The sequence below is a fragment of the Cryptomeria japonica genome, chromosome 1, assembly GCF_030272615.1.
Source record: "Cryptomeria japonica chromosome 1, Sugi_1.0, whole genome shotgun sequence".
NCBI classification, from domain to species: Eukaryota; Viridiplantae; Streptophyta; class Pinopsida; order Cupressales; family Cupressaceae; genus Cryptomeria; species Cryptomeria japonica.
In genome coordinates, this window is record NC_081405.1 from 637114232 (window position 1) to 637134349 (window position 20118).

Genomic DNA, 20118 nt, shown 5'->3' on the forward strand with positions numbered 1-20118 from the left:
TGCCCTAGAATTACCTCTTGGCGTATGTTACTTAGGCTTCTCTAAAGATAGGTATGCTAGTTTTTAAATAGTTTTAACGTAAAATAAAATAACTAATAAATAAATAACTCAAATTAGTAGTTCAATAAAAAATCTAAATAAAATAAAATAAATGTTCTATACTTTCAAAATAAAGTAAAATAGCTTGAGATCAGTGTTACACGGGGAGGTGTTTCTTGGGAAAAATCAGGCGTCCCAGAAATGGAAACGTCTCGGGGACGGGGGGAAAAGACAGGGGACGCCTCCTCATGTATTAGCTATTACATTACATCATGTATATGAATTCTTTGAATTTTAATTCTCTTTTGAACTCTCAATTCAACTCAATTGCTATGTATAATGTATATGATGAATGATTTATCAATGTTATCATATGAATATTTGAAATTTCCCTATATATTTTAACTTTTCCCTAGTTTTTATATAGCCGTCCCCTTGTCCCCAAAAATGGCAAAAAAAAATCCGTCCCGGAAATCCATTTCCTTGTCCCCCTGTTCCTCCGTCCCGGAAACTCAGGGTAACGTAGCTTGAGATTGATATCTCTTAGCATTTATTAGATAGATGCATTTAAGATATGTATACTAGTTTATAAAGTGCCAAACATTGTAATTTGCTAAGGGTGTTTAAATTTGAGATAGTTGAGGTGGGTTTGTTAATGCTTATGCACTCAACTTATGAAGTGCCATTTCATGTATTATTCTTTGGGTTGGGGGAAGGCCTTACATATAGGTAGTTTGTAATCAACAAACTCATGTAAAATTTCAAATTTTCTAGGGGAAGTTTATTTAAGTCACTAATGCATATATCGCCTTCCCAAGTTTTTCAGGATGAGGACAATAGGGGATGTATGTTAGTTTTTCGTGATCAAATTAACAATAATGAGCAGGAAATAATAATGCAGAGTCACAAGAATCAAAGCACACAAATAGAAAGGGCACACAACACAAGTCTACCCTGGGAAAACATCCCTCTTGGAGGAAAAACCCAGCAACAACAGATCCTCAGATCTGATTATGTTATAGTGAATTGTAAGTACAATAACAACCCAGCTAGGGCACAATTATCAGCTGAAAACAAACATATCTCATAACAGCAGATTTGTGTGTGATTCAAGGGCTTCAGCTTGTTTACTATCCTTGCAGCAGACTGAAGTATTTCGCAGCACCTTCCTTGCAATTCAACAATCAAAATTGCACTTTGCAGAGCAGAGGTATTCGCTGATCATCATTATTTGTCTTTGCTGATGTGAAGGAGACCTTGCTGACCTTTGGAGGAAGAATTCGCACTATATGGAGCAGAGATATTTCTCAGTTCTCAAATCAGACTAATTCGCATAATGTAATTGTGTCTTTAAGCCTTGCAAGTGGCTTGTATATATGTGGGGTTCATCTTTTGGACTTAACTCTAAGTCAGCCCATTTAACCTTGGGTGCCAAAACCATTTTGCACGCTACATATTGATTTTTGCATATTACAATGTTGTGGATAGGTCCACATGTTTGGAGTGTACAATGCCGCCCACTTAGGGCTTAACTTCACACATTACAATATAGGGTCGGCCCTATAATGGAAGCATACGTTTCTTTTGTGCTTGGCGTGTAAGGGGAGAGAAGGGCCCAACCTTGTTATCGGATTCCAATGTTGCCTTTAAGGCAATTGGAATCCGATTAACTTATTATTTTATTTTTCTACTAGTTACAAAAACCAACAATGTAGGGATACGTTTTTAGAATATTTTCTTTTAAACCATTTTTTAAGGGACAATTGTGGATGATTATGAAAACCAAGGAAATTTTTTTAAATATAAGGAAATTGAAATTGGTAAGTCATTTATGGTAGACATTATAGAACCTTGATATATAACATCATACTTGAATTGGGATTTTTCACATGAGAGTTGACAAACAAATTAACAAAATTTATCACTTTCATTGTCAACGTGTATATGTATTATATATAAATTACAATTATATACCCAATGATTGCAACTTTCAACTACAAAATGACAAAAAATAGATAAAATATATAGCTGTCCCTAATCAACATTTGCTTTTGTTAAAACCACATCAAAATTGGAGTTTGAGTCGCTACCATTGAGGGGCTATCTCATCCAATGGAACATCAACCAATCCATCTCATATCTCCTCATCAACTTGTATACCATCTTTGGGATTAATATTCCATTGTATCATTGGTGTTTGACAATATTTAAGAGACTATTGATCTTGTAATCTCAAGGCACTATACACCACCAACTTTTTTGAATGTCTAGAGGAAAGTTTGGTCTTCTTGATCAATTAAATGAAGCTAAATATGGGCCAATTCCTCTCTGCAGCATAGGAATTGACAACTTGTGAAAGGAAGTGAGGGCAAGTATCCTTAACTTGGGCGCATCCATGCCATGCCGCAACTACCATCCAATAAGGTTGGTTGACTTAATGTAGCTCTATTCGTTCTCACCTCTGGTTTGTTGAAGGTTGGACTGTGGAGATTTACAAAGGTAGCTGCTATGTGCAAAGTATAGAAGACTCCTCCTCATTAGTTTGCATTTTTCAAAGGGCCTTTGTGAGCCCTTTTTTCACCACTTCATTATGAGATTGAGGCACTTTTCTTGGCTTAGCTACATACCATTTGGGATTTAGAGCATAAGCTAGCATATGAAGTGGGTGTTCATAGTATCTTGACACTGCATCACAATGGGCCTAATATGCTTCTCATAAAATCTCAAAGTAGGATCATTAATACGAATGGCTTGTTTCATTTGCACAAGCATGCCTTTAAATGTCTCATAAATCTCTCCATGGCTAGGAGTGTCTATATCAACATACCTTATGATTTATGCAATAGGTGTGATGAAGGAGACACTACGACAAAGAGTGAATGCTATTACAAAGAACAAAAATAATTTATGAGCTAGAAATATTAAGAAATCAACTTTTTACAAATTAAAAACATTAATAAAGTAATTTAAGGGTTAGAAACATTATTAAAATAATTTATGAGCTAGAAAATATTAACAATAAAATTTTAAAAAGTTTAATAATTAAATCAACAATTTCTTATTTCATTGCGGCGCACTTAGGTGTGCACTTTGAATTAGCCACCATTATTTGTAGAGGTTATCTCAGTTTAACCATGCCCTTTAACTAACTGAAGCAGCTAGTATATCTAGAATCCATGAGCTCGAGGAATTCATTGAAAATGTCTTTGAACAAAGCAAGTGAGGTGTGATGGTTTCAAATGAACATTTGTATGTTTTTAGTTTCTTCCACCATTGCCTTCACCTGATATATCTTCCCAATGTCTTGCAATGCATAAACACAATGTGGGGTCTAGAAAATGTGCTTGTAAGCACCCTTCACCAAGCCAACTAACTTACATACATGAGTTGAATTGATTGTAACTTATACAACATCAAAGACCCAACCTCTTCTATGGTATGCTTCAAAATCGGAAATTAGAAATTTTCATTCATTATCTTCCTTGGACAATCAATAGCTTTAAGAAAATAAGAGCCAGCGAAACATGTGACAATTATTATAAGAATGTTCGACCCATCCACGATGATAGAGCAGCCATCCCTTATCCACGTTTACTTTATTTTTTCCATCAACACATTGACTGTAGAATATTTTCAATCAAGGAGGGTGATGCGTAGCTTATGTTCTCTACTGAACCAAATGAAACATCAACAACAATTACATCTTTGAAAATTTGTTTGAAGTAGGGAGAATGTGCCACATGAAATGGTATGGCATTGGGCATAGAAAAATTTAGCAATGGAAGACTTGGCCACCTCTCATGAGTGTGCGTTAAACAACCCTATAAAAATGGTAATTCTTTTATTTTCCTTGATAGAAGTAGAACACTCTCTCTTTTGACTTCCAACATCTATGGTTTGGGCAAGTAGTGATACACTAGGTTGCATAGTCTCCATTCGAATTCTTTTATCTCTTGCCTCCCCTTCCATGTGCAGCTTGTTGATGGGGAATTGTGTAGCACTTTCGTCAACGTAGAGTAAAATCCATAGAGTACATCCTACTTTCTCTTGAATAAGGATCTCTAATGCTATTTGGATTGATCATAGGAGACGACTTCAAGGTTCCAAGGTCAGGTCTGGACTTGCTAAGGATAACTCAGTGTCAATGTGTTTTGCTGGTAATCACGAGGGGACTTATGTATTTGACAAGCTGGTTTGCATCTAGTATAGCAATCTGGCAATGCTTTACTTCTCGAAATGGGGAAAAGAAAAGGCAAAGGGACAGAGTTTAGAGATCCTAAGGACAATGATATGAATGGTTGATGCTGCAGATAGACAGATTTCAAATAAAACTAGTTAGTGCTCAGCCAGAGATAAACTCACAACTCCACAGGAATAGTGCACTCTCCAAAGGGAATTAAAGATTTTCAGACCACAAACATTCATTTAGATACCCAATTCTGGCTCAATCCAAAACAAACACTCACAGTTAAACTAAGAGCAAGAATAGGTTCAAACTAGCCATGCACAAAGACCTATAGTCAGCAAGCCTCCAATGGTATGAACCTGAAATCAAATTAAATACCCTCACACTTCACTATTAATATCACTGAACACTGACTAACTTGAAGAAAAGAAACCATGCAAACAGGTTAGGGCAAATGGCAAAACACCATGCTTCAATGCTTTTTTCATTTGTTTTAACTACTTTTACAACAATTCCCGTCCAACAATTCCCATTCTATTCTAATTCCACTTCTAATTACAGCTACTTCTAACTTGCTAGCTTCAAAAATTCTAACTGTTTAACACTTCTAACCCATTACAATGAGAGGCTTTGGCCTTTTATAGTTTTTTACATTTTGAATCAATGGCCAGGATTCAATCCATCCAATGGCTCTGCTCTGCCTTCTAGAAACCTTGACAGCTTTTGGTTAATGGTTTCAGCAACTTCCAACTACCTTTTCAGCTACCCTCACCCGTTTTCAATTAATTCTACTAGAAGACAAAAGTTCCTGGGGTTTTAGGCACAATATGGTAGCTGGGAAATAACTAACTTGTGCCCCTTTTTGAATTGCATTAAATTGGGCCAACAAGTAGTCATTTTACAATAAAATAATTGCTATTACAGTAAATTTATTTTTTGTCATCTCTAGTTGTTCATTTTTTGTTTTTGCATGCTCTTGCAGCATTTTGTTTCCTGCAACCGTTTTCCAGAATTTTGGGAATATCACAAATTGGCCTTGCAGCACATTGCTCTGTGATCCTACCTTTAATCTTATGCCCTGGCTTTCATCTTGTTGCCTTGGTGGTGGTGGTGGTCCTTGCTCATCCAACCCCTCTTACTTTGTCTGTGTTGCTTGTTCATTGACATCTTAAGGGTGCTCACATGGAATTATTCCTCTTTTACTATGGAAATTCTTCTAGCATATTCAGGAAATGCCATTTGAGTTGCATGGACCCTTGGTTTCTTTGTATGGTCCCTTCCTCTGTTGGTGCTCCGGATTGTAGTGTTGTAGAGCCTACTTTGTCCCAAGCCTCCTTTGAGCTCTTGATCCTGCATGAACACATGAACACATAAGTTAAAGATCAATCATCATTTTCTTTAGTAATTCATTCACTGTTCATTGAATATTTGTCCCTTGCAATGCTCGTTATCGCTCACCCTTTCACTCATTCCCCGAAGGAACTTAAATTGATCAACCCCTTTGTGATGCAACATTTGGATACTACTTTGCAATCGTGTCTAAAAGGGTCCTTTTAGCTTTGCGAAAGTGATCCGGGAAGAGCCAATGATCAAAGTTGGCACAAGGAAGTCCTATTGGATAAGGCCAAACCAGATTCGACACCCTTGCACTAAATTTGGAGAGTTTGTGCAAAGTTCGGGGCTATGGGAATAAGGCATAGTCTGATTGAGCATGAAAATGCCAAACTTAGGAGACATGGCCAAAAGTTCAGCCAAAAGTTTGGCATAGGGAAGTACCATGGGAACAAGGCTTATTCCAACGTTCATCGAAAACACTGAAGTTTAAAGGAGGTTAATCAAGAATTCGGCCTAAAGTTCGGCTCAGGAAATACCTTTAGGAACAAGATTTAGGATGAAAATGCTGAAGTTTGGAGGGTCATGGATGACTTTCGGCCTAAATCTTGCCTTGGAATGCCAAAAGTTTTGCAAACAAGGATTGCTATCATCTCAAATTTGAAAATGCCCTAGGCTTTGACCTTTTCATTAGCTAGTTCTGAAAACTTGGATTGAAGTTCGGTGGTGGGAAGGTAAAAAGAGATTAAAGCTCATCCCTTTTCCTTCTGCAAACACCGAAGTTTGGAGGGGATTACATGAACTTCGGTATAAATTTCAGCATTTCCAACCTGTTTGGAACAAGGCCCAATCAGATTTGATGAATATGCCAAAATTTTGAAGTGAAAGGATGAACTTCAGAGTTTTCTTTGGCATTTTCAAGGGGATTGGGAAAAGACATAATCTGACTTTCTACTTGCTAGAGCCGAAATTGAAGAGGTTTAGGATGAACTTTGGTGTTTTCTTAGGCATTTGGGACCACTTTAGGAATAAAGTGTATTCTTCCATGATAGGACTGTCACCAGATCTGATCCACTTCATTTTCAACATTCCTCCCTAGGCTAAATCAGAAAATCTTTATCACATTCAGAGTCTTTCATTATTGGCTTGAACTTTAATTCGTGATTCCCTCATCATGCCCTTATATTCCTTTACATGTGGCCAATTTTGGGGATTGATTCTTACCCCTACTCTTAGATTTGGGGAGGTGTGCCATTGGGTTCCTCTACAAGAGTCATGGGAGATAGGGTGCTCTGTAGTTAATTCAGTAAAATTCCTCTATCTACCAAACAACCATAGCAAGCCATTCCTACCTGCAAACCTGTTTCATCTTATGAACTCTATGAGTTTCAACTCTTTCATATCGGAAAGGCAAAAAGGAAGGGGTCCCTATTGGAGACAGGGAGTGTGTGCACAGCACAACACAACCAAGTAATCTCAACTTTTTCAGCTAGGGTTGTTTTCTCACAACTTTTTATCCTTGGTACACTAACACACAAAAGATGAGAATGAATTCTTGTATAGCTGGCCCTATAGTCTTTCTTGCACAAATGACAACCATACACTACTCCCTTTTGAACTTTTTTGTTGTCTTTGTCTACGTGTTTAGCAAATAATAGAAGAGGTTTTTGGGAGTAAATGGGCCTTTCGGATATTGTTTGAGGAGCTTAGAAGGGCATTCAAATGGGTTATTCGAATTCATAGTCCTTTTATCACTCCCACTCCCAGAAGAACCCCCATCAATGTTCCTATGATTTTCCAGTTCTTTGTTGAATTTCAGTGTCTTCACTCTCAGTATCCTTATTGTTGCTCATTGTTTTTTGGGTTGAAAATTCAAAACACAACTGTAAGTGGACATAGAACAGAAAATAAACAAACTATCTACAAGTGTTTCGAACTTTAAAAAATAAAATAAAAATTCAAAGGAATTTGAACAAATGAATAATGGATGGTAAACTTATCTAAAATGACGTGGATTTGATGCTCTATCACCTTCCTCCCACTGCTGTTGGCCTCTTCTTATTGTTGCTCTTTCTCTCTCTCTCTTCTTCACAAATCGGACAATGTCAAAATGAGCTGCTGCTTTGTTTTTAGTTGTTTTTAGAGTTATTTTAGGTTCAAGTTTGGTTTAAAGGGTTGGTGGGGGTTCTTGTGGGTTAAACTATCCCCCCTTTTTTTTCAAAAAAATTGTTTGTAAATAAAAAATTTGCTGATAAAGTGCCTTGGCCACAGGGAATGGCTAGGGATTTGTACCCCCTATAAAGTTGAATTACTAGGGATGTTTCCTTTTTTTTTGGCAAAGTAGGGGACAGAGTGGGGAAGTTGCCTAGCCATCCCCATGTTACCTATTATGGTGGATGGGGTCTTTTTTGGTAGCCGATGTTGGCATTGTGTTGTCATTGATATCAATAGGTAATGGTGTCAATGATGTCAACTGGTATGTTACAAGATGGAGTTAACCGGTGAGAAAGGATTGGAGACCGGTATGGAGGGGACAAGGTGGGGAAGTTGCCTAGCCATCCCCATGTTACCTATTATGGTGGATGGGGTCTTTTTTGGTAGCCAATGTTGGCATTGTGTTGTCATTGATGTCAATAGGTAATGGTGTCATTGATGTCAACTGGTATGTTACAAGATGAAGTTAACAGGTGAGAAAGGATTGGAGACCGGTATGGAATGACAACAGGTGAGTGATGTGCTGGCAGTATGTTGTTGCTAATCGGTAAGCATGTGACCGGTAAGAAAGCAAGGTTGATCTAATGAAGAATGTGCAGGCAATTGGTAAGCTGTTGGATGTCATACAACATGACTCCCACCGGATGAGGATGTCATCACAGGATGAAGATATGACCGACAATGTTTGGGCTGTTGCAAGATAGTAAGGTAGACAAAGGGGATGTCTACCGGGTTATGTGCTTGATTGTAGATGTATCTGCTCAATGTCACCTAAGTCATATCAGTGCTATACCGGAAGCAAAGAAAGCAATGTTTTGGCAACCGGTTCCTATCAGATGGTGGTCAACAAGTGACAAAGATCCACTCCCACCGGTAAGTGGTAATACTTAGCTTATCTCCCAACATGCATAAAATGCATTATAACCCTTCGGGATAAGACAGTCAAAGAAGTTAAAGGCAGGTGGTTGAAGACTTATACCGGATGACCATAGTGGAACATGAGGATGCCTCAGGTGCATGAAATCAGAGATATGCACCGGTTCAACAAGTGAAAGCATGATGAGCTACCAGGACAGAAGAGGAAGAATCAGTTGTGATCAGTTTGTCACTTTGACAAATCAGTTGAGATGATGTCCGGGCTAATGAAGAAGGAAAGGTTTAGTATTGCAGACAAAGAGTGCAACTGGAATGCAGATGGAGACAGTTGAAGATTGATGGCATGGTATCATCAAGGATGTTACCGGTATGTAGACAGGAGTAATGTCAACCGGTAAACATATCTACCGGTATGCTAGAAGGTCTGCATTGGAGATTATTGAAGTGTAGTCAACTGATAAGGATGTCAACCAATGAGACCAAAGAGGCAAAGGTGGAAAGCTCTCATCAGATGGAGATGTGCATGATGACTCACTTTGGATGTATGCCGAGGATTGACATGTTTGGTGACTGAGCTAATGTATCCCACCGACAGAATAAGTGATTGCATGGTTTGAAGGTTGACCGCTAGTGTATAACCGACAAGGTAAGTTGAACCGGTAGATGAACACCGGTAGTATGTTGGTCGGTGACTGAGCTTAAACCAACACAGTGGCCTGAGCAGAGGTGGATGCCGATGATGATGACACGTAGGACACAGGTGGTGTACGTGCAGTGGAGGATAAACAATGCGTTGGTGAGTTGGGCGACATTAATGTCGACTGCGTGAATCACAGGTAGAGTGCAGGGGTTTGCGGCTCGAAGCAGACCAAATGGCAAAGATCTGTGATGCAACGATTGTTGTAGGTTATCGAGGTGCAGATCGGATTTGGTGAAGGGGACCACGAATTCATATATGGTGATTGATCAAGAAAGCAAAGCCGACAGACAGGTCGCAGGTTGCTAAGTAGAGCAAACATGTATTGGAAGCATTGAGATTGGCGGTGATGTTTGATTGCTTGCAGGTTGTCAATCCCCATGCAAATCAGATATGATTTGATACTGTCCATGGTCGGTGGAAGGAATCCTAGCGCGCCAAAGTTTGAAGTTGCATTTTGGTGGGAATACTTGGATATAAATATGCTGACAAAAGACCTGATTTGCTTGTTGCTGGATGAGAGAATGACGCCGGTGAAGTGAGTGCAAACAGAGAGTCAATCAGTTGGAGAGTCTATTGCAGAATATTGAGGAAGCTGAGTAGAACCGGTAAGAGGGTTTAACTGGTGAGGTTAAAGTGACCAGTGAGTTGTCATAGAAACTAACAGATAATTCAACAGGTAGTGTTAGAACTGTGAGAAGGCAATAGAGAGTGAAGCAGTGTAGAGTAAGTGTATGAGGAGATTCAACAAGGTAGAGCAAAGGCAAAGTGGGAGAAAGAGTTTCAATTGGTAAGGGTTGAGGTAATCGGTGAAGCAGTTACAGTGTTTGTCAGTTCATTTAACTGACGGTGTCTGAACCGGTAAGGTTGCAGCAGAGAGGGAAGAACAACAGGAACAATTTGAGTGGAGAACCGACAGAGAACAGAGCAAAGGTGAACCAGTGAAGAGATATTTGTGAGAGTTACAAAACACATTTGTAACAAGGTTATTACTAATGTATTGTTTACAGTTATTGTAATCATTGAGTTGGTGCTTGGTGCAGGGGTTGGTGCTCCTTGGGTTGGTGGCCTAAAATCAGGGGTTGGTGCTCCTTGGGTTGGTGCCCTAAACTTTGTATTCAGTTTTATTTGTGAGTTTGGATTGGAGCTGTAGACTCCAGCAACATTTCTCACCGAGGTTTTTCCCATATTGGGGTTTCCTCATATATCCGGTGTCGTGTGATGTATCCTAGTGTGTGCTTGCATAATGTTCTCCTTCCTTATCTCATTGGTATGTCTTCTTGGTCTTTGATATGTTAACCGGTAATCACTTTTAGGATTAAAAGGGTTAAGTTTGGAAACTAATGATTCACCCCCCCCCCCCCCCCCCCCCCCTCAGTGGCATCTTGTGTTCTACAGGGGATGTGTTCTCAAAGAACATAGCAAATTATCTCTCTATCATTACCTTTGAAAAAGAGAACTATAAGTCTCGGCGAGACAATATCTTGAAGCATTGCTAATGGATTCCTTTCTTGTCCCAACAATATGGGCTTGTTCTTGAACCAGGTACTTATTAGTAGAACTAGGTATGGAGACATAGAAACGATCATATCCTAGGATTAATTGGGTCTTAGTGGTGGCAACCACAAATTGTGGGATTTGTCACATATAGAGCACGTTTGTACTCTTTGGACCATACTTTGGGACATGTATGGAGATCCCAATAATCCTTCATTCCTAGAGGATCTTGCGATGGACATACTTCCCACCCTTGATGATTCTAAGAATCTTGCATATGATAATGATACTAAAGAGGAGCTTGCTCATTGAGTAAGTCTCAACTTTTTTGATAACAATGAGACCTCTCGTCTCAACTATTTTGATGACAATAAGACTTCTCTTGTTTTTTTCTCCCTCTACACCATCAACATTGGTGGTGTTTCTACCACCTTCATTTGCAACATTGGTAGAGATACTGACTTCTCACATTCTACTATGGATTCTCTTCAACATGTTCACACTTGTCTTCTTTATCATTGAGATATCTATTTATCCAATATCATTTGTTTACAATCACAAATTCACATATTTTATTTTTGTTCTTCCTATTCTGTCTATTTGATTCACATTCAGATTCGTCATCTATTTGACGACAGCTTACACGGAGTCTCATATTTTATTTTTGATCCTCCTATTTTGTCTCCACTACATCATGCTACTATCTTGGCACATCATGATTAACATTAGTTGATGTTGTAGAGCATTGCCACTATTCTTGAATCTTGTATGACACAATTACAGTTCAACATTGGCATCAAGACACATGAGAAGCTTCTAGAACCATACATCCTTATTCCTTTCTACACTCCAACATTTATGTGGAAATTCAATAGTTCGATAGTTTGGGGTTCATTCTGAAAGGAAGATGCATTATTTGTTGCAAAGGAACCTATTACAAAACTCAACATACAATCTTTAGCATATGCATTTTCCCTCTTTTGTTTGGAGGTACACATGGGCTTTATCTTACAGGGCACGACACTATTTGTTCTAGGGGGACTATCTCGTCTTCCTATTTGTACTTTAGTTGGGATGGAATTTTGTCTGATACGTCTTTTTCTCTTTTTTACTTCTAGGCAGGTACACACTCTTGTACACTGGGGTTATCTTAGATTGCACGAGTACTCAACATGGCTTGTCTTGCAAGGACCCATTTTTACGCCGAAAGGCGTATTAATACTCACATGATGAATTGATAGATATGCGTGATTAAAAACCCCCCATGATTAAAATTGACACTCGTCATATTGTATGACACTCATCATAATTACAATTAGTTTTACTATTCCAGCGTATTAATACTCACATAATGGATTGATAGATATGCGTGATTAAAAACCCCCTATGATTAAAATTGACATGACACGTCATAATTACAATTAGTTTTACTATTGCTTAAATAAAAATAATTTAAATAACTTTAAATAACCTAAATTAAAATAAATGCATGAAAAATATTTTAATCGTTTTAACCTCTCAACTACCACTCACTCTGAGTTTAACTATTAATCAATTCTATTTATCTCCATCATACTAATAGTTAACATCGTCAAAATTATATTATAATAATAATATAAAGATATGATAATATAATAATAATAATTAGTCTTAATAGATTTTTTTGCTTTGGTGAAGAGTTTAATATAAATATAAAAATATAGTAATATCTTAATAATAAAAATAATATTGATTACAATATCATAATACAATAATATATTAATATTAATTGTAACATAATAATATAATTATTTTTTAAGTGGAATAATAAACAAATATGATATCTTTCGGCATACTTCACCTATATTTCTCTAAAGATAGGTATACTAGTTTAATCCTTAGTTGCATCAAAGGGTGTCGTCCTATTGCTTACTGCACTTATTATTTAAAGTTTATTTAGGATAGGATAATTAGTAAATGTCATTCCTTTCTTGTATGGGATTCTATTTTTTTTTATTTTCTTCAGATTTGGAAACTTAGAGGTCAGCCCCTTGTTTTTTGGTATTCTGCCTTATCCCCGTTGGATTAGGAAACTCTAAGGCTATATGCTTTAGACCTTTCCTTTCATTTACGTGCATCTAATTGAATATAGATATTGGAATGCTGTATTTATTTTCTTTTGATTGCTTTTGAGTTTGTCATTTTTCTGTTATTTTTCCTAGGGTGATTTAATTTTGCAAGTTCTTTGTTAAATCTAACAACATTCATCATGCATATATTAAACAAGTTATCTGCGATGTAGGTGTGAACACGTATAAAGAATAGTACTTGTACTAATGTTAATACAATATTAAAAGTTAACAGCATCAGCATAGATGATGTAAATCATTCTTTCATTCTCAAAGTCGGACAGTATATATAGTCAATTGAATCAGCAAACATAATAACGACGAGTAACCTGCTAGTTTCTAGGGTGATTTAATTTTGCAATTTCTTTGTTAAATCTAACAACATTCATCATGCATATATTAAACAAGTTATCAGTGATGTAGGTGTGAACAAGTATAAAGAATAGTACTTGTACTAATGTTAATACAATAATAAAAATTAACAGCATCAGCATAGATGATGTAAATCATTCTTTCATTCTCTAAGTCAGACAGTATATATAGTCAATTGAATCAGCAAACATAATAACGACGAGTAACCTGCTAGTATATCTCCAGTATTAGCATTTAATCATAGAACGCTTTTAATACACATCAAAAATTACATTGGTAATCAAAATCATTCAGTCACTGTTCTCCTTGGCAGTGGTCTTTTTACCTTTTTACCAAGAGTGTACCCATCCAATTTGATCATTTTAATTGTCAATGAGATGAGAGAGAATATCACAAAGGTACTTTTCTGTCAATTACAAACCCAAGATGGCTCCATGTGCACCACCCAAACTAGTTGGGAACCTCCCATTCATGGATAGCGTCATGAATGAGAACCACATGGGGAAAAAGTAGAGATAATTAGTGCGGGTGACTCCACAAGTGACATAAATGTTGTCAAATACATAATATGTCGGCCAAGGATTTCAAATTAAGGTACAAACATACACCTATCTCCAATGGTTGGATAGATACTTAGAGATAGAGACACTTCCAAAGCTGTAGGATGTCTACACAAATGTACAAGATTAAAAGTGCACCTCTATGGGATAGAGGTATGTGCACACTTGCTAATTGGAGATGGCAAAATAGTCCCCCAAAATAAACTAGATTTATAAACTCGCTTATGGGTTGAATATAGAAAACTACTCAGCTGTGTGAGGGTGAGTTAGCGGCAAGTGAGGAGGTATCTAATATTATCCTGATAAGGTGCCTAATATCACCCTAATATTATAGTAATAAGGTTGTAGTTGTAAATATTGATGGCCTTCATGAACTCTGCCTTCACCTCAACATCTTGTATAGGTTTAATTTTACCCTTTGCAAATACCACTTTGGGTTTTGATGCATAGGTAGCCATATGCAAGGGAGTGTTGAGCTTCTCCTATTGATGGTGAATGATTGGCTGTATGTCTTCACTGTACAATGGCCTTCATCTGGCAAAGCATACTGTCAATACGCTCATACACCTCTTCAAGGCTAGGTGCATTTGCGTCCTCCTATCTAATAACTCTGAAGACTTGAGTTACGATGGCAAAAAAGTGTCTTGCATCAGTCTGAAAAGTTTCCCTCCTCCATTGCTTTGACTTATGATCGAGCCTTGGGATCTACTTTGCTATCATGACTATTAGTTACAATGCCTATTGCAATGCAAGTATCCTTTTCAAAAGAATGAAGTATGATGCATATCTAGTCTGATTTGATCCATCTGATTTGCCTGTCCTTGAGTGCATTATTCATGGGATGCACACAACAAGGAGTCACCAAATATTTTCGTAGGTTGTTTTCTTATTGCTTTGCACACATATTCTGTATCTACCACTATTTGCACCAAATTCTTTGGACCAACCTCCTCAATAGCATTTTAAAGGATTTGGAATTGAAATCAAAATCCTTGTGGTGTGCTAAACAATCAACAGTTATAAGGAAGTAAGGGCCCTCTATACATGTGGTAGTAGTGTCGATGAGTTGACGATGACTGATATTCGCCCACCCATCCATGATTATGTTTTTGATTATATTAACAGGGAAAGGGCCCTGATCCCTCACAAAGGCAGTACAGCAAACATATCAGGAAACAGCAATTGGCATCAGCACAGCCAGAAGCACAATTCCCCTAACCCACTAAATAGCAGCCCAGAATACAATAAAAAACATCTTAACCGAATCAGAACATATCATAGCCATCACTAAGAGAAACAGAAACCTATAAACAGCATCGTTTAAAGACTCAAGTCTTAATTAACCCAAGCCCATGAAATTTACCAGTCCTTAAGATTATACCAGTATAGATAACCATAGTAGGCATGCAGGCCAAAACATTTAAACTAGTATACATAAAAAACAGAATTAAACTAGTCCTAGACAAGAGCATCATTAAAAGGCACCAAGGCCTATAAGTCTTAGACAAAACAGCAGCCAAAAACATCATAACAAAACAAAATGGTACATAGACCAGCAAACCAGCACAAATAGAGCAACTAATTGGGGCCACCAAGCAGTCCCCAGTGCCTTGAAAGCTTCCTGAGTTGGTCTTTCCAGTCATCTTGGTCTGAATTGTTCTCCATCTCCCGCTGACCTTTCCCCTGCTGCTTCTTGATCTTTCTCCTCAGCTTGTTTTGGCCAGAGACAAACCCCATTTCAGCCTTCCTCATAATGCCATCAGTAATAACACAGAGAGTACTAGCTGCCTTCCCAGCTGGACCTTGCAATTTTTAAACTCCAGAGTAGCTGAAAACTCCTTTGTCCCTCCCTGGGCACACGTATCCCTCTATCTGAAACAGATACATATCCAATACAGCCCGGATACACGTTGAATACTGTACCCACAAGTGCCCAAAAAACCTTGATTTTCCAACCATGCCGAATACTATGTGATTTGATTTTTTTAAAATGTGGCATAAATGCATTTAAATTTTTTTTTTTGCTATAAACAAAACCTACACCAAATGAGAAAGACAAATGAAATGTTTTTCTATTTCAGTAACCCATTTTTTGGGTTATCTTCCAATGCAACTCTACTATTGTTGCATATTGTAAAATGTTAAATCAACTTATAATTATTTATATAGCAATAATCTGTCTATATTGCTTTTGAAGTAATGAAAATCTCCTCTAATAACTTACAAAATTGTGTTAAATAAATGTGTATTTGTTTTTTATCAATGATGTATCCAGCCGTATCCATATTGGGGGTCTTAAAAAATGGTTGTATATGTATCTGATATCATATTTGTATTTGTATCCGTAACCATGTCCATGCAACTTTGTTAAACTCTAGTGACCCAGGTATCTTTTATTTTCTCTATAGAAATAGTAATCTCGGAAGTGTTCTTATACAAGATTGTTGTGTTCGATTTTGTCTCCCGTAATGGCACATGTGATGGTCCTGCTCTAATTATTTTTTGCAACATGCTCCTTATAATAAGAAGAGCAAGGCACATGGAACTGAATGGCGTTGGCAAAGGAGAATTTTCCAATGGCATCATTTGCCTCATTTCTTTTTTGCACTTTGAATAACTGTCGCTGAGTTTGTAGCATCACTAGTGGTAGAATGGGCTGAAACTCGTGGATTTGGGGTAGTTTGAGTACTAGGAGTAGGAGCCCTCAATGGCAAAGTGGTAGGTATGAGACTGATCATTTTAATAACCCACAATTTATTTTTTTCAATTCCTTTTCAAGTGACAATCCCATATGTACTCTCACAACTTTGCCTGTGACATAAACAAGTTATGCATTAACTCTTGTGATGCTTCCTTGAAATTCAATTTGATTAAAATGATATCTCCATATCCTAGTGCCCCTTGTTAATGTAGGATTTGCTTGCAATCCGGTGGCAAATTGTTTTAAAGATGATTCTTATCAAAGAGAGACCCTTTGCAAATTTTTTTAATAATTTGGAAGGGCAACTAAAATGTGCACTGCCAATAGAATTAGCTGCCTCACCTGATGCACATTTGTATTCTGAATCTTTGATTGAATCCCCATAGACTCTTCCTGATCCTCATGTTGTGAGACTTAGAACCCATAATGACATGGCAAGAAATGAATTTTATGGTTACTCAAGCCACAAGGATTTTCGATTTATTATTCTTACTTTAGGTTGCATGAAGTGTAGAAGCGAAGGATACACAAAAATGTGAATCCTTGTTCTTCAACTTTCATCAAACAAGGATTTAACGTTTGTTTTTCTTAGTTTAGGTCACAAAAAGCATAGAAGCAGAGGATACACGAAAGACAAAATTCTAATTTGACTTGTTCTAATTAAATATTTATGTAAATTTTAAAAAATAAATTTGAACACTTAAATATTGCTGTTATAAAACTAGTATAACTTTATTTAAAAAATATATGTAAAATATGTCAAGAGAATCATCTGTAAAAATAAATCTTCTTCTAAAATACTAAACACCAGGAATACAAATCCATTAAAATCCTGCATGCAAAAAGCTGTGAATCTAGTTGGAGACAAGTGGTGGGGCTTCTTTTTTATTTGGAGTAATAAAATAACGCCATTACAAAAGCTGAAACATGGCATATCTTATGCATTTACCTGTCATTTGCATGTCAAATTGTTTTTTACAAAAATGGATTTTTGTTTACGGACATTTTTGTTTGTGGACATTTTGATGTCATTGTAGATGCCTCTCGGCATAATTATCTTTTTAAAAAATTTGATTGTTGTAAAAGTAAAATTTAAGTCGTAACAATGTAAACCTGTAGGGCCTAAATTAATTACTAAAGTCTGGGTCCTTGAAACATTTGCATCCCTGAGGAACAAGGCATGATTCCCTACTTAATATTACTTAGTAACCTTTGTTTTTTAAGGTTACTTCATTTCCATCATTACGATTAGGCTCTCGGCCATTGCTATAATCATAATGATCTTGTTATACATGGCTTTATTTTTAAATTGAATGGCTTTGAAAATAATTCCTTTTTCACCATTCTCTCAACAGCTGCGTCTATTCAGATTGTTTCAGTTTTGTGCACGTTTTGAGTGTTCTTCCATCGCATTGTTTGCAAAATTTATTGCTACAGATTATTTTTTTGCCAGTGAAAATTATTTAACTTTTTGCTCATGTGTTGGTTTTCACATATCTATAAATATTAATATGGAGTTTTTGTGCCTACAGTCATCTCTTGCTGCTGCCAGAGCAGACAATTTTTACTATCCACCAGAATGGACTCCAGAACAGGTACTGAAAAATTACAGTAGTTTGTCTTTTTCTTTAATTTCTCTTATGAATTAAATCAAGAGTAGATTATAGCCTACCAATACCCCTAAATTTGCAATAGTTTGATAAGTATGGAGGATTTGATTATGAGGCTGAATACCCCATGCTCTTAACAAATTTCTACCTTGGCAGGGATCACTAAACAAGTTTCATGGACAGCATGCCTTGAGGGAGAGAGCAAGAAAACTAGATCAGGGCATTTTGATCATAAGGTGCATCTTTATTTTAATTTTATGGTGCAAACTTAAATGATAGATGACTGGTTTTTTGGTTTGCTGTAATTTGGGTCCAGTTGACATTTGGCATGTACTGATTTATTTTCATCTTTAGCTCACATTAATCTATTTCTAAAATACTTGTATCGTTTATTGACCAAATCTAACATTTATGCTTTTCATGTTTATCAAACTGAATTTCTAGAGGTTATCTTGTAAAAGGTGTCCACCATATGGATAAACTTTTTTGCCATCTCCATTTCTTCTTGCAGTATGCTTCTGTTAACAAGAAGCAGGTTATCTTGTAAAAGTAACTTTAGTTAACTATACTTCTAGTTCCAACAGTATCTATGGGATTTACTGAGATAGGGCTTTATTGTATAAGTGAACTATATGATAATATATGACGGTTTTGTATATCGACTGCAATAATTGTGTGCATGTTAGCTAAAAGAAATCCGTGGCCATCAATTTTTGATTACACTGTATATTGGACTAATTTTTTTCCATCTACATCTAGACCTAGTTAGACATATTAACACATCCCTTCCAGTCCATCGAGATATGGTCATTTGTGAAGCTCTGGGATAGAGAAAAGCATTGATAATATTTTCATGCTTCTGGTAGTTTCCTTGTGAATAATTAACATTTGCTAGTTGTAGACACTCTGAATTCTTTTTTGTGGTCTACCATGTTCCTAGAACAAGAGTAGCCTTGGTATCGAGAAGTTGTATTACACATGATTATGCTCTTCGGGTAGTTTTATGAGCATATGATTGATGATCTGCAGTTAATTATTTTAGAGGTTTCAGCAAATATTACGAGTTTACCTAACTTGTCGTTTTTGGTATTTTTTCAATTTCTTGACAGATTTGAGATGCCTTTCAACATCTGGTGTGGTGGTTGCCAGTCAATGATTGCAAAGGGTGTTCGGTTCAATGCTGAAAAGAAGCAAGTTGGAAATTATTATTCCACAAAGGTATATGCCAAATTTTAAATCTTTACATTAGTTTTGAAGTTGAAATGCAGCATTTAGGATTCTTCAAATGTTTTGCTCCCTCCAAGCAGAATAGATCCTTAAAAACAAATTAATGGAAGAAACTGCTAGAAGGAATGAGACAGAGAGAAGAAAATTTGCGTTAAATAGCAAGAGAGTATCCTACTAATATAAGCCTAAAATGTTGCATCATTCTTGCTTGTTTACAGATATGGAACTTTGCAATGAAGGCAGCATGCTGCAAACAGGAAATAGTAATCCAAACTGATCCAAAGAATTGTGAGTATGTTATAATTAGTGGAGCTGAACGAAAAACTGAAGACTATGATGTGGAAGATGCTGAAACTCTTGCTCTTCCTGGAGAAGAAGGTCTAGTTTTCCGTCAATATCACTCTTTTCTTTGGGTGTAGGGATGCACAGAGATTAATCTGTGTTTCCCTTCAATTCTCGTGATATTATCTATTACCTGTGTTACTTGATCACATTATTGATCAGATTGTTGAAAGGTATTATTTGCAGAGAGGGGGAAACTGGAAGACCCCTTTTATCGTCTAGAGCATCATGGAGAAGATCTTCAAAAAGGAAAGGAAGCTGAGCCTCTTTTAGTACGCCTCCAGCGTGCTGCTGATCTTAAGCATGGTGATGATTATTCTCGGAACAAAGCCCTTAGAGCTCAAATTAGAGTAAGTG

At 36.9% G+C, this 20118-nt stretch overlaps 1 protein-coding gene across 1 annotated transcript in view; it reads left to right on the plus strand.

Moving 5' to 3' along the window:
- LOC131042479 (uncharacterized) overlaps positions 1 to 20118 on the plus strand; it is a 34561-nt gene that overhangs the window by 13556 nt on the left and 887 nt on the right. The window contains exons 2-6 of the mRNA XM_057975779.2: positions 18115 to 18177; positions 18349 to 18428; positions 19302 to 19410; positions 19638 to 19797; positions 19948 to 20111. Coding sequence (XP_057831762.2) covers positions 18115 to 18177; positions 18349 to 18428; positions 19302 to 19410; positions 19638 to 19797; positions 19948 to 20111 — 576 coding nt within the window. The remainder of the gene's footprint in view (positions 1 to 18114; positions 18178 to 18348; positions 18429 to 19301; positions 19411 to 19637; positions 19798 to 19947; positions 20112 to 20118) is intronic.